The 14,492-nt window shown below is 42.0% G+C and overlaps 1 protein-coding gene across 25 annotated transcripts in view; it reads left to right on the forward strand.

The window, feature by feature from the left end:
- Positions 1–14,492, forward strand: part of CADPS (calcium dependent secretion activator) — a 472,977-nt gene that overhangs the window by 398,312 nt on the left and 60,173 nt on the right. For 14 of the 25 annotated variants that reach the window (XM_044253242.1, XM_044253244.1, XM_044253256.1 and 11 more), the window contains 3 exons: positions 2,792–2,806; positions 3,669–3,743; positions 4,625–4,708. In XM_044253242.1, the coding sequence (XP_044109177.1) occupies positions 2,792–2,806; positions 3,669–3,743; positions 4,625–4,708 (174 nt within the window). The remainder of the gene's footprint in view (positions 1–2,791; positions 2,807–3,668; positions 3,744–4,624; positions 4,709–14,492) is intronic. The other 11 variants (XM_044253251.1, XM_044253245.1, XM_044253260.1 and 8 more) reach the window with 1 other exon arrangement.

A 14,492-nucleotide genomic window follows, 5' to 3' on the forward strand; every position in this document is an offset into this window, starting at 1 on the left:
TCCAACTCCCTCAAAGTGTTTTAGACTAGTGACTGGCCAGGTGACACAGTGTTCTCCCATCTCAGGACCACTTCCTGAATTTCATCACCAGGGTAAATTCTCATCTAAATGCAGCTGTTGAAGCATTTGTTAACCATACTTTTCCATCTTAAATATTTATTTTTTCATTAAAATTTGCAAAGCACCAATAGAGAGGAAATTGTGTATTAAATAGTTTCTCACTTGGTCTAGTGTGTTTTCATCTCATATCCAAGGTCAGATGGTCTTAACAGAAAGACAACATACACACAATCTGTTCCATGACAAGGCAAAATGTGCAGTACAGGAAGTCAAGTGGAATGATTTTTACAAAGTGATTGTGAATTTGCAATAGCTCAGCTCATCAGAAGCAGAAGTAAACACCCCAAACTCTCCATAGCATTGAAGATTAGCAGTTCCCTTGCTATTATCATGGTCTGGTGCCCCAGAATGTAATTTATGGGCATTACTACTACTACTACTACTACTGCTAGGGTCAAGCCAATCCAATGACACCCAAAGAGTGAACTAGAAAATGCAAATACAGGAAGGATCCCTCTTTGTACCCATATTGAGATGCAGATGGAATTGGATAGTCTGTCTGACTGCAAGAGACTTGTGACAAGATTATCTTATTGGGGGGATGGTACCTAAAAGATGTCCTGGTAGTGTTTATACCCCTTCGTGGAACTTCACATGTGCATGGAATAAATAATCTCCCCAGAAAAATCAGAACGAAGGCGGAGTGCTCACTATTGCCCCCAGAAAAGCTAAAGTTAATCAAATGAGTCTCAGGAGACTCTGGTAAAAGAAATTCATGCATTTTTGCACTTCCTCACATAGGAATGGGGGGCCTGCTTTGATGTATATTGCTTTAATGCATGATAAGCACAGGGGACGTTACCCTACTGTACTCTTTACCAAAATAGGTCTTAATTAATTCAGATTGTAATTTATATACAACAGAATATATATATAGGTTTTACATAAGTGTAGAAAAATGTAAACACACATATAACCACTATGCTAACCAATTAATGATAATAGTAATAATACTGCTGTATACTGCTTCTCAGTTTCTAAACCATATTTCCATGTGTTGTTTCATTACTGTGTTAGGTGATTAGGATTCCTGTGTTCACAGGGGTCATTTTTAGCCTCAATGAGGAAATGAGGAAATAGACCAACAGAGATTGACATGTTCAAGTTTCTTCTGGAAGGAAAAGGCAGAATAATCATAGCAAATAGCAAAATGACTTTTTTATGACAGAAAAAAAGAAATGAGAACAGGAGTGGAGATGATTATATTTGTTTAGAATGAAAAGAAGAGACAGTGGGACTCTCTGTGGGGTGGTCATGGCCACATTTGGCATGGAAAAACTGAAGGTGGGAAGAGGTTCCCATCAACCCACCACAGCTCCATATCCTTCAGTTTGGACTTCTTCCAGAATGAAAGGTTTGAGGTTCCCCCCACTTGAGAAGAAAATGCTTATTTGATTTTCAAGAAAGAATGATATTACTAACACCCCAGACTAAGAGCCTGTGTCTTTCTTGGTGCATGGAAAACAACAGCCCTTGGCTCTGCTTGCCCTTTCAGCCAGGTTCTTCAAGAGAATGTTTCTATTCTCAGGGATGTTCTTTGCTTAGGTTAGAAGCCCCTTGTTTAATATTTCAGATAGTATTATTTAGCCTACAACTTGCTTTTCTAAGTTAGTTGACTCTCATAATTAATTTAATAAATGTGAATCATTTATAGTAATCCAAAGAAAATCAAGCAGAGTGAGGCAGTCACATGAGGAGGAAAGTAAGCATGTGATACTGGATCTTATCTCAAGACCTAAAAATGAATTTGGAGCCCTGTCAATATTCCTGAATTCTTTTGGTCTGACATCTTTCTTTGTGTTTCTAGCACAGAATTCTGCAGATAGTTTTGCATTTAGCTTCAGGTTTATGCCACTTACTAGTAAATCCCTTCAAGGAGCTAGCAGTAGAGCCAATGTGGGTTCTGATTCAACAGGGCTACACAACATGGATGATTTGCTTTATTGTTTTTCCTCTAATCAACTGAAAGGGAACTAAAATTGGAGCACTGAGCATTAAGACCATATCTCCTTACCGTTAGCTTCTGCTTTATGAACTTGAACAAATAATATTTGAATTGCAATTACAGTTGACAAGATGTTTTCACAAGCGAGGATCCTCGCTTGATCCTCACAGTGGATCTGTGAGTCTGAGAACAGAACCACCAGGAAATGGTTTTTAAGTAATAATAATAATAAGAAGAAGAGGTAATAATAATAATAATAATAGAAGAACAGACCCGCTAAATATCTTTAAACAGGGTTTGCTTCATATTCTTTCCAAAAGCAGTGTTTATACTGGCTTCCCTTTCCACCCCACCATTGGTCCTGAGTGATTAGTAGTAGTTTTCTGTTTTTTTTACAGATGAGGAAACTAAACTATATTTTCTTAGGTGACATGACTTCCTGACTTTGCACCGGGACTTTATTCAGGTCTTACAACTACAGAGGAAATTCCCCTGTGACTTTTACTGGATTAACTTAAATCACATCCCTTCACTTGCTTTCATTAATTCTGATTGCCAGTTATCAGAATATCAAACCACATTCCCATGGCTTATTATTTCTGTATGTTTTCCTAGCTTTTTGAATGGTTTGTTTAATTTCAATTTTCTCATGTGTCCCTTTGTCCTAATTTTTATTTGCACTGTTCCTTTTCTTTTTCTGTTCCTAATTAATCATCCTTCTGAAAGTTTGCTAAAGAGTGGGTAAGTGCATTTTCCTTTCCAAATAACAATGTTTTGCATTGTTATTTCTTATTAAGGAATATGGAATAATTCAAATGGATACTAAAATGATCTAATAAATGTCAAGGAACTGGCATACAGTATTTTCTGTTGAAATCGCTTTTCCTCTTTTCCTGGCATTTACAGCAGATTTTTGTTTGTGTGGGGGTTTGTTTTTGCATTACTATTTAAATTTAATCGACAGCGGACGTTAGAGAAATTGAAAAACTTAACAGGAGTCTGAGTGGAGGCTCTAAACCTGGATTTGCTTTTCCATGAATAGAGAAAATGAATAGCTGCCACAAGGGTTCAGAAAATGGCACTTTGCCTCGGCACTCAGTCAACATCTAGATATAGAATGAGTGGGCTCTGGGGCATAAACCCAAAGTATCAGAGGGTTTCAAAACAGTTTTTGCAAAATCAGTCCCAATGTCTTGGTCAAATTCTGAACCACATCCCCTAGCAGTTTTCCAAAGAGAACTTTTCATCCCCTATATTAAATTATTGTGATATCTTGTTTTGTAAGTTCCAGACCCACACACCGTTAGGCCATGAGGCCATCCATGCATGCTATTTGTAATTGTGTGTATGTATCTACACATATCAAAGCCATCAAAAGCTTTGGGTGAGGAACCATGTGGCTGGTAATTTTTTTTTAAGAGCTTCAGATCTCTCTTCATCAAAGACCTGGAGTCAGAATCTTACAGCTGCTTCTGGGAGTATGGAAATAAACTGGGTCTGCAGGCCAGGCTTTATTTATAAATTGTGTTGTCTAAAAATTACTGACGGATGCAATGCCATCACCTCCCCAACATGCTAATATTTGTCTTTCTGTGTTCTTTAGCATCAATACCATTCAAAAATAGATGAACTAATTGAAGAAACTGTTAAAGAAATGATAACACTCTTGGTTGCAAAGGTAACCTTCAGCTTCAGGTGAAATGTTTCATTGTGAACATCGCTTTGTTATATCTGCATTTCCATTAAAATGTAACACGTTAAAAAGTTGAGCTGAATCTTGTATCTCTCAGGAAACGAGATCGTACGTCACCCAGGCTCAGCTCGGAATGATTTTTTCTGATGATTGCGAGCCGTGTGAAGATGAATTGATAAAGTGGCATGTGTTAACTTAATAAGAAATTGTCCCCAGACGTCGTACTAGGTTATGTGGAAAATGTTTGTTTTGTTTTTCAGCACTGACAAAGCTAGATTTTAGAAACAGAAAGTTAAACGCTAATAAGGAATTCTGCCATCCTGAAAACCCCCTTTCCCCTCGTTTCACATGCAGTGAGAGTCATAATAAAACATAAAAGTCAGATAAAGCTATTTCAGTCACCCTCATGAATTATAGAATTTTAACTAAGTAATGCTGAATGGGAAGACATTTATATTTGCCAGTGCTAAACTTCTGTTTCCCCCAAATTACTGATAAAATACAAATAAAAATAGATTGGATTAAATGTAGTGCTAATATGTAACGTAAAAACTGCTTTGCGCAGTTTTGGATTTTGAAAAGTGCATTTAATATTATCGCATGCTGTATGCAACTCAATAATATTTTGTCATTTTGTACTTCTGTAACACGCTATATTTGCAATCACATAATAATGAAGAGAAAGCCGGATAAGTCAAATATTTCTGTGTGAAAGCAATCTATTCCTTTCCCCAAAAGTGGAAACCAAATAATAGAACACAAAACTGAGCAAGGTCATTGCTAGTCTCTCTGTGATTGGGAAATGTTGCTCCATGGTGTGAACAGTTAGAGTTTGAAATAATAATTCTTTTTTGCTGTTTTACTAGTTCGTTACCATCTTGGAAGGAGTACTGGCAAAATTATCCAGATACGACGAAGGGACTTTGTTTTCTTCTTTTTTGTCATTTACCGTAAGTAAAGAGCTTCTTTCTTGCCTGGTTTTTGTTTTATTTTGGGTTTGGGTTTGGGTTTAGAGGCGGGGTGCCAACATGCCAATTTGGTTTGGGTTTGTATAAGTATGTTACTTAAGGTCAACTGCTAATATATAATAACACTAGGAGAATAAGCAGGATATTTCACAACAGCAGGTAATCCAAAATCATTTCTATTTCACTTGTGAATATACAGTATGTATGTACGTATATGTATGTACACACACACACACACATATGTCTCTATATGTATCCAAAAGAGAGCTGCTGGCCTGAGCCCACATTAGCAATCTCAGACAAATGACTTCCTGTTTATGGGCTACCATTTCCCCATCTATAAATGAGGAAAATTAATTTTAAAGGTTGCAAATAGAGATCTTCAGGTCAGGCAGAGCTTTTAAATATGTTTTATTTGGTCCTCACTGTGTCAGGTACACTTAACTGAATTAGTTGCCTACATTTAAAAATCGAGAATTCACAGAGATGTCCATATTCCAGGCTTTCTCTATAAAGGGAACAGTTAACAGCTCTGGGTCTGCATAAATGCATAGTAACCATCTGCTGGAGTGGAGTCACAGTGGTCCCCATTGACCACACATGTGTTTGCCAGTTTCCTCTAGTGTCTTCTTGGCCATTTTGCTCATTCATGTACCTGCCTGGGCTTGGGAACATTGGAGTTTACAACCTCTGGAGTGGATGATTGAGTCTGTACAAATTGTGAGGGGCTCTAATTCTGTGCCAGAGTAGGGCACAAGCATGGAAACAAGTTTGGTTGTGGGCGGAAGCCAGTCTAATTCTCTGTAGGTAAATGATCAATGGAGATAGTCATTAGAAATGGGCTGCTTTGGGGCCTGGTTCTCCCACCCTTCTTGTGCTTCTTACGACACTGCTTCTTTTCCTGCCATTTCTGATAGCAGGGTTTTTGCTGGCTTTGAGACCAGGTGTTTTCCTCTGATGGGGCCATAAGAAAGACAATCAGTTTAAGTCCTATTATCTCTGGGTCTTAAAAACAGACTTAACATATGAAGAATCTCCTAGAGAGGCACTGAATGCCAAGATGAGGACCAGCACAGGGTTAGGGGTTAACACATCAATCTGGCAGAACCAAGTTCAGATCCCATTGCCAATATTAACCAGCTGTGTGATCTTCAGTAACTGTCTCAACTTCTCTGAGCCTGAGCCTCAGCTTTGCTTTGGTTTTGGTTTTGGTTTTGGCTTTGGGAAGGAGTGCTATTTTGTAATTTTGGTTAGGGTTTATGTGCTCATGTGTTAGTGGTGGTTGCCTACCGTGGTGTATGGAGTGAGGAATGGATAATGTCTTCTATGGTGAGCTATTATGGAGATAATGTATGTGAGAGAGCATAGCGTAGTCCTCGCATGAATTAGGCCTCAATAAATAGTGGCTATCGCTAATGAAAGATAACTAACATGATTATTATACAGTGCAAAAACACATGCACTCAAGTTCTCCCTAAATATGCCTTAAACTGGTATTTCCCATGCATTAGATTTTCTGGGAATTAGGGAAATGTAGGCAAAAAATACTTAGAACAATTCTAGATAGCGTCCGTATATCCACATTCCCAGCTTGTTTTAATATGCAGCTCTGAACTTCCAGATATAAGGATTGAACTCAGCCCTGGAAATGTGATGGCTTCAGTCCCTGGAATTTAGTGGTAAAGGTGGGGTAGGATAGATGATGGTGACAATAGGAAATCTATCCCACAGCACTTTGTAGAACTACCCTTAATGTGTCCCAGCTGTAAGGACACCTGTCAAGCCACTCCTTTGACAAACAAGGAAACCAAGACCCAGAGAGGGGAAGTAATTGGTCTAAGGTCACACAGCAATGGGCACAGTAGAGATAGGAAGCCAGGTCTCCTGCCAGTTTCCCCCCACCATTGAACAACTTCCTAGAGAGAGTGGGATTCAGCTGGCAGTTGCCTAGCACTGGAAGGCAGATGGGCAGATGAGTGGGGAAGATTCATAAAGAAGGATTCAGGGCACATGAGTGGGAAATAGTAGATAATCTTTCATTCCTCAGTGAAGTCATGGAAATGGTAAAAAGAGGCAGAATTATCTGCAGCATTTCTGGAAAACATTCCCCTGACACTCACCAAAGATACCACTTTCTTCAAGTCTTCATTTTAAGCAAGTGTTTTTACTGCACTGGACTTGAATGAGTGCAAACCAGGAAAGCCCTTCTACTTTTTATAGAGCAGAATTCAGAAGTCAGCTCTCATGACTGACTTCCCAGTAGAATTGGGGGAAGGGGTCCCCATGGCAGCAGTAAGAGGACACCGTACCAGGGGGATTCTCATGGGAGGGTGAGAAACAAAGACGACCTAGCATAGCCCAGGCAGGAGTTTTCAAGCTGAAATTCTCATGCTCTCATCTCTTTCCCGAGACATTTTGCAGCCTCTCAGCATGCCTAGTGAAGTCCCCGTAACTGCAGAACACTTCAGTGCCTGTTGCTGGGCCTGTAACTTCCCTTCCTTAGTGACACTTCTCCCACACACTTGGCCATCCCACGGCCAAAAGCACCCACTTATCATTTGCAGCCTCTGTTCTCATCTCCTGCTGGTATTCCAGCGTCGGAGAACGCGAGCTGTGCTTAGAGGTGGCAGGAATAGCTATCTCTGCACGGGAATTCTGAGCTCCTGCCCAAATTTCAACGGGCCTTTGAAGACTTCCTGCCGCCCAGTTGTATGAACTACGCCAGAGTGGAGTGGAAGAGAGGGCAGAGGGTTGAGCAGGGGCAGCAGGCATTGTGGGAAGAGCCGGGAAATCAATGAGGAGAGAGCCAGCTGTGAGTCCCGGGACCTGGACAAAGGCAGAGAGATGCTGCCGACACCCTGGCAGGATTTCCTTAACTCTGCTCCCATTTCTGATTCAATTCTTCAAGTATTACTGTGCACTTACCACGTCCCCACCTCAGCAGGGCTGCCAAGTATGAGCCATGTGCTGTGCCCCCCAGAAAGCTGACAAGTATCGACAAATATGCCACCCTTTCCCCCTCTTTCTCCCGCTGAGCGCCTCCTTTCCTGGGTGGGCTTGATTTCATGGTCCAAGCCAGACATTTTGGAAAACGTCTGCAGTGGCACAGAGCAGGCAGGAATATTTATTTCTCGTCTCCATCTGCATTGCTTCCTCTCTTGGAGAGGAGCTGGGGGGAGGAGGGAGGAGGAGATGTGGCTTCTTCGTGCCAGCCCGAGAGGCGTCCAGGCGCGCCCCTCCCCTCTTCCCTCCCCAGCCTCAGCAGCAGGAGCAGCCTGGGATTTCTGGAGGCAGGCGCCTTTCGAACTTTGGAAAGATCAGCCCAGTTGGAAGTCGCGATTAGCAACTATCCGCCCATTTCCCCTGACTGCAAGATGTGCTTTTGTGTGGGTTGCCTGCTTGGAAGGGTCCTTGTCTGGTGGGTAGCCTCACACTGTTTTTTTAGGAGGCCAGGAAGGGGGACAAGCAGGTACCTAGGTCTCTCTCCAAACAAATTAAAATACTTCCCTTCGTCCTATCCAGGTGTTAACCAATATGCTAGTCCTGGAATCTACTCATTCATTCATTTGCTCGTTTATTCATTCACCTAACATGTATTTACTAGGCACCTGTGTGTCATGTATTGTGTTGGTTGCTGGGAACACAGCAATGAGCAAGGAAGACATGTTCTCTGTCCTTTGGGAGCTTACATTTAGGAAAACAAACAGACAATAAAAAAGGAAAGAAAATTAAAGAGGGGGAGTGCTATACAGGCCACAAACTGGAAAGAAAGGGAGGGAAAGAGAGAAAGGAGATGGGGGTAGGGTTGTTTCAGCAAGGAGGTGATGGAGGGTCTCTGCGGAGACATAGGCTGAAACTAAGAGGGGTCAGCTGTGGCCGAAAAGAGGAGAATCCTCTAGATGGAACAGCAATTACAATGACCAGGAGGCAGGAAAGTAGGAGGCATTTCTGCAGGATATTTTGCAAGGAACATGGATAGGATTTAGGGGGCAACGTGGAAGGCCCCCCGCAGGGAAGTCTTGAAGAGCTCCTCTGCACCAAATGAGTCCTGACAGCCAGTGGCGTATGGCAAAAAGACAGCCCAGGAGTTGGGAGACCTGGGATAGGGTCCCAGCCCTGCCCCTCACCCAGCTGCCCTGTGACCTGGAACACAGTGCCACACTTGGCTTTTCATTCCATTCAGTGTAATATGATGATGGTTTTATTAGATGAATTCAGAAGTCTAAAATAGCGACAGGAGCAACTGCTCCTGTTCTTTAAGCACTTGCTAAGTGCCTGGCACAGGGCTAAATGCTTTAAATACATTTTTCTCATTGCATCCTCTGAACACTGCCATCCCAGCAACGTTCTTGTGCAGAAGATCAGACTGAGGCTTAGTGAGGTTAAGAACTCCAGCTTGACCAGCGTACTCTCTCCCATAAACTCTGGAGCTTCCAAGGAGGAGTGATGATGTAGGAGGGGCCCACACCCACTCCCCTGGCAGTCAGAATAATTACCTTAGATCCTCTGAAGGCCCCTAGAATTCACTTAAGATGCCCCCATCAAGCCAGTCCATTTGAGATGGTCACAATGGAAATGGAAGCCACTCAGGACAGACAGGATAAAGCCCCGTTCAGATCTGTCAGGGGCCCAGACCCCACGGTATATCCAGTCTCCTAGGTCTCAAATCACCCTCATTCATCCTTTCTTTCCATTTGCTAGTATTTTAATTGTTTTGCCACTTAGAAATGAAACAAAGTAGATATGCTTCTTCCTGCTAGAATCTAAGACCAGGGCTGGTGTTAAGTGCAGATCAACCAGCAGCATAGACTGCTTTTGTCAGAGCTCTTGATGTCATGCCAAAGAACAAGACTGCCACTTTGGTCAAAAGCCAGAACTGGATCAAAGGAATTCACTTTTGTCCCCAGAACATTGTGGTCAGAAAGCAGTTCAAATTTCAGAGTGGGGTGAGTGTTCATAATTGTTAGTGTTATCTCTGATGACGTCCCATTTTTGCTTTGGCTTCAGGGAATGCCGAGCATGGGAGAGATGGCTTTTTGTAGTGTGGGCTGGTGGTGGTGGTATAGACGGAGAGGTCTTGCTCTATCCTCAGAGGATAACATCAGCGATTATCAGATGCTGAATCCAAGTGATTCAGGTCAGTGGCTTCCTTCGGAGTGGAGGTGCCTTCCTTGGACAGAAGCACCAACCGTGGTGGTAATAGCTGCCCTTTACTGAACATTTACTGTGTCAGGCACTGTGCTAAGTGATTCACATGCATTTCCTCATCGATCCTCCCAGTCACCCTGTGCAATAGATCTGATTATTATCCCTATTCTACAGATGAGAGAACTTGAGTTGTTTGTCCCAAATCATAGAGACTCTACCTTAGATTTACTCCTTTATTAGCTCCAGAATGTTATTCTCCATAGAACCAGAGAAACTCATGAATGAAGTCAGTTAGCAACCCTTTTAGGAACCATCCACTTACTGATACCATTTCTAAGGCAGAGTCCTCTACTTTTTCTCACATCTTACCAGCAATAATATTTTGTAAGTAATTTACGCACCAACTGTTTTGCAATAAAACCAAAGGAATAGACATTCACAATCCCTCGCTGCTTCTGTGCTTTCTACATATCTTTAGTTTTATATTATGCCTTCATTCAACACATTTGTTGAGTACCTACTTGATGCTAGGCACTGGGGGCATAGCAATGAGTAAGAGGGATCATGCCTCTTAGTATATATTCTCATGAGGGAGATATATTCTCAACAAGTAATTTACATGTGTGGCAGTTTTCCAGAGAGAGGGAGAAGTAGCAGATACAATGGAACAATAGCCTGAAGGTACCCAAACTCACCTGGGAGGCCATGAAGGAAATGACATTTGAGCTGAGATCTAATGGATCTAGCAAAAAAAAGGAGAAAGAGTGCAGGGTACAAAGACACAGAAGAGAAGGAGAAGGTCTAGTGCATTCTGGGAAGGAGAAGTCCACTGTGACTCAGGGAAAGGCCAGACTAAAAGGAGGAAAAGAACAGGCATGGAGTGAAAGAACAGCCTCTCTGTTAATGAAGGGACAGCCTGATAATGAAGGAACTTGCCCATGGTGATGGGATCTAAGGGCTTACAAGGCACACTATCCAAAATTGATTCAGCTGGAGAAGCTGAGAGAGGTCACAGAGAGACTGGCTACTGTTATCAGTAATGTTGGGTTTGTAGTCTGATCTTGAAGATTTGAGCCATCATCAGAAGGCAAGACTTGTTTTGTCTAATGTAGTTTGTTCACACTGACCAGGAAAAAACCCCATGCTCTGAAGTGTTCAAGAACTATAAAGCACTGATCTGCCATGCCTTCGACCAACTTCTTTTATCAGCCCTTTCCCAATGGTTCAGAACTTGACATCCACTTTGGGGTTTATGACAGATAATTTTATCACCTAGTAGGACATCATCCTCATTTCCAGTTCTTGCCTTGAAAGCACAGTTGACAATTAACATACCTGCTGTCCGAAGCAGCCCTGCAGACACTTTTCAGAAGGGGAAAGAGGCATCCAGAGTTAACTCTTTCCCTTAATGTTCTCTAGTAAACACACACACACACACACAACAGACACATAATTTTCTCCAGCCTGTGAGATGCTGGGCGACCGGGTCCTAGAAGTGTCAGCTATGAAAGAAATACCTAATGAATACAGGTGGGGCTTCAAACACGAAATAAGTTCTGAAATTAAAAGTTAGAGATGCCTCCCTGAACCTCTGAACCACGTGTGGTAGGAAGCATATCACCAGAAAGTTGGAGGGAGAGCTATGATTGTGAAACCCAGACTCACAGAAATGTGGGTGAGTCAGTGACCATTAGTGAGCCTCAGTCTCCCCATCTGTTGAGTGGGGGAGCTCGTGCCTCATTCAGAGAGCTGATGAGATGATTACAGCTATGGTGCACAGTGACCCGGCAGGACACCGGCATGCTGTGGGTGCCCAGGAAATAGCCCTTATCCTTGCCTTCCACTTCAACCTGTAAGAAGGTTTACATGAACCCAGCGCTTTTAACTATTCTCTCACCTGATCTGTCTTTAGCATAGTAATCATTTCTCTTAAGCAACCCAAATCACTCTTCATCACAGGATCAACCAAAACTCTCTACAGCTCCATTTCAGCTCATCCTTGTACTCACAATTCTGATTCGTCAGAGGTGTTTTCTACCAAGTTTAATGTATTTTAGCATTTAATGTTTTGTTTTGTTTTGCTTTGCTTTATTTTTCTTTATTTTATTTTATTTTATTTTATTCTTATGTCTTTTAAGTAGGATCCACTCCCAATGTGGAGTCCAACACAGGTCTTGAACTCACAACCCTGAGATCGAGACCCAAGCTGAGATCAAGCTTCAGACGCTTAACTAACTGAGCCACCCCAGTACCCCTTTAGTGTTTTAATTCTTTCAGAATTTTTCATTTATACATTTTCTAGAATGCCTTTTAACCAAAATATTCGGTTAACCAGAAATGAATAACCCATTCCCCATGTTTATTTTAGGTTGAATCAGGTTTATTTCAACATACACCTAGGTTACTTGTTTGTCCAGTTCTGCCCCTTACTGGAGTACAGTCCCGGTCAGGTTAATTAAGCTCTGACTTTGGTTTACTGACCTATACAATGGACCTAATAATAAAACTTCTATTACGTGATGTTGTTAGAATTAAATGAGAAAATGTTATGTGCCTTACTTATGAGGTAAGCATTTGATACACGTTAGCTTTTGTTGTTTTTATGGTTTTTACTGTGGTTATGCCACTGAGTCCGGAGTAGTAGGACCAATTACTTGATCTGCCACCATGTTTTCCATGACTGCTCTATGTAAATTACTAGGCCAGGAGTTGTCAGAATAGTTTTTTGGGTTGTTTTGTTTTGTTTTAAGATCTTAGCTCTCGTTGTCTAGACGTTAGACGTTACTATCTAGGGTGCTTACAACTGAAGGAGCTTTTGAGGTTTTCTGGTCCAGGGTTTCCAGTGATGCACTGTGTCTGCTCAGTTCTTCCCTGCTGGGGAGCACCACGTCTCCACATCTCTTCCCATCTCTGCATTTCATTATGTCCCACTAGCAGCTCATAATGGAGCCGGGTCAAATTGTACCACGAAATTGGCACTCGCTTCCAAACAGGGTGGTTCCTTCCTCCCTCTTGTTCTTCTTCGTCCTCCTCCTCCTTCCTCCTTTCTACATATCCCTGAGTGTTTTCCAAGCACCAGAGATGTATCATATGGCACCTGAGGTGATGTTAGATGCCACAAAAATGCTGCATTAAATAACACCAATTCCACTGTGAAAGAATGATCCCCCTCCTTTTTAAAAGATTTTATTTATTTATTTGACAGAGAGAGAGGGATCACAAGTAGGCAGAGAGGCAGGCAGAGAGAAAGGGGGAAGCAGGCTTCCTGCCAAACAGAGAACCCGATGCGGGACTCGATCCCAGGACCCTGAGATTATGACCTGAGCTGAAGGCAGAGGCTTAACCCACTGAGACACCTAGGTGCCCCTAGAATGATCCCCTTTTTAATTTCATTTTCATCCTTATCTTTATATCAAGTGCAAAGTATCCAGTAAGTGCTTACATGTCTCACACTTCTCTAAAATTTCAAATCTTCACGTGTAACAAAGAGAAAAAGAGAGAAAGAGGGAGCAGGTTTTGGGCTTGGTACCCTCCACAGCAACCATGTCTACCTAGAATGTAATGATGTTATTTGTATTTATTTGTGTGTACTTTTACTCTTACTTCCTTCTCCTCTTGATTGTACCTTGATACTGATTTTCCATTTATGGCAGTGGTAAACTTTTTCTTTTTATAATTAAGTATTTAAAAAGTGTGGCGATTTAAAGAACATTAAGTATAGGGGCACCTGGGTGGCTCAGTGGATTAAAGCCTCTGCCTTCGGCTCAGGTCATGGTCTCAGGGTCCTGGGATGGAGCCCGCATCAGGCTCTCTGCTCAGCAGGGAGACTGCTTCCCCCACCCCCGCCTGCCTTTCTGCCTACTTGTGATCTCTGTCTGTCAAATAAGTAAATAAAATCTTAAAAAAATAAAAGGACATTAAGTATAGAAGTAAATATAGTGCAAACAGTACATGGGCCATAGCCATAGTCAGGAAGGTAGTATTGATGCCAGACGTTTGAGAGGTTGTGATACCTTCTCAATGGCCCCATTTTGCAGTTGTGTAAACTGAGACCAGAGAAGGAAAATGACTTGAACATCTAGATACGTTGGACACAGAACCCAGACCTTGTCCCTCATCCATTTGTTTGTCATCCCTACTCTTTATCTAGATAAGGAAAAAGAATTCTCCATGTGCAGCAGACCTAGACTGACTCTGATGGACAAGTTATCACTAATAGTGGTGATGCAAACAATCCGTGCCCTCAAGTTCAGGCTGAGGCAGCTAGGGGCAAGGGAATCGGGCTTACAGGTGATCACCTCGTGCAGAAACAGAACTTTGAATCATGACAGCACAGTCCTTCTTTGCTCAGTGCCAAGGCTGTGCGAAATCCAGAGGGACACAAGTAAAACATGGTGCTTGCCCTCTTCTAGCTTTCATTCTGTTAGGCCTCTTAATGTTGAGAGGTGTTCCAAAGGCAGAGAAAACCCAAAAATACTAGAGATGGGCAGAGGCTCCACTCATGATGGAATAAAAATAAGCCTTTGTATCTGCTTGGAGAATTTTTGAAATTAAAGCTTTTCAGTTTCTACTTCCAAATTTGTCCTAAAATGAGAGTAGGCTGTGTAAATAGACAAAT

Source organism: Neovison vison, chromosome 6 (genome assembly GCF_020171115.1).
Source record: "Neovison vison isolate M4711 chromosome 6, ASM_NN_V1, whole genome shotgun sequence".
Taxonomy (NCBI): Eukaryota; Metazoa; Chordata; class Mammalia; order Carnivora; family Mustelidae; genus Neogale; species Neogale vison.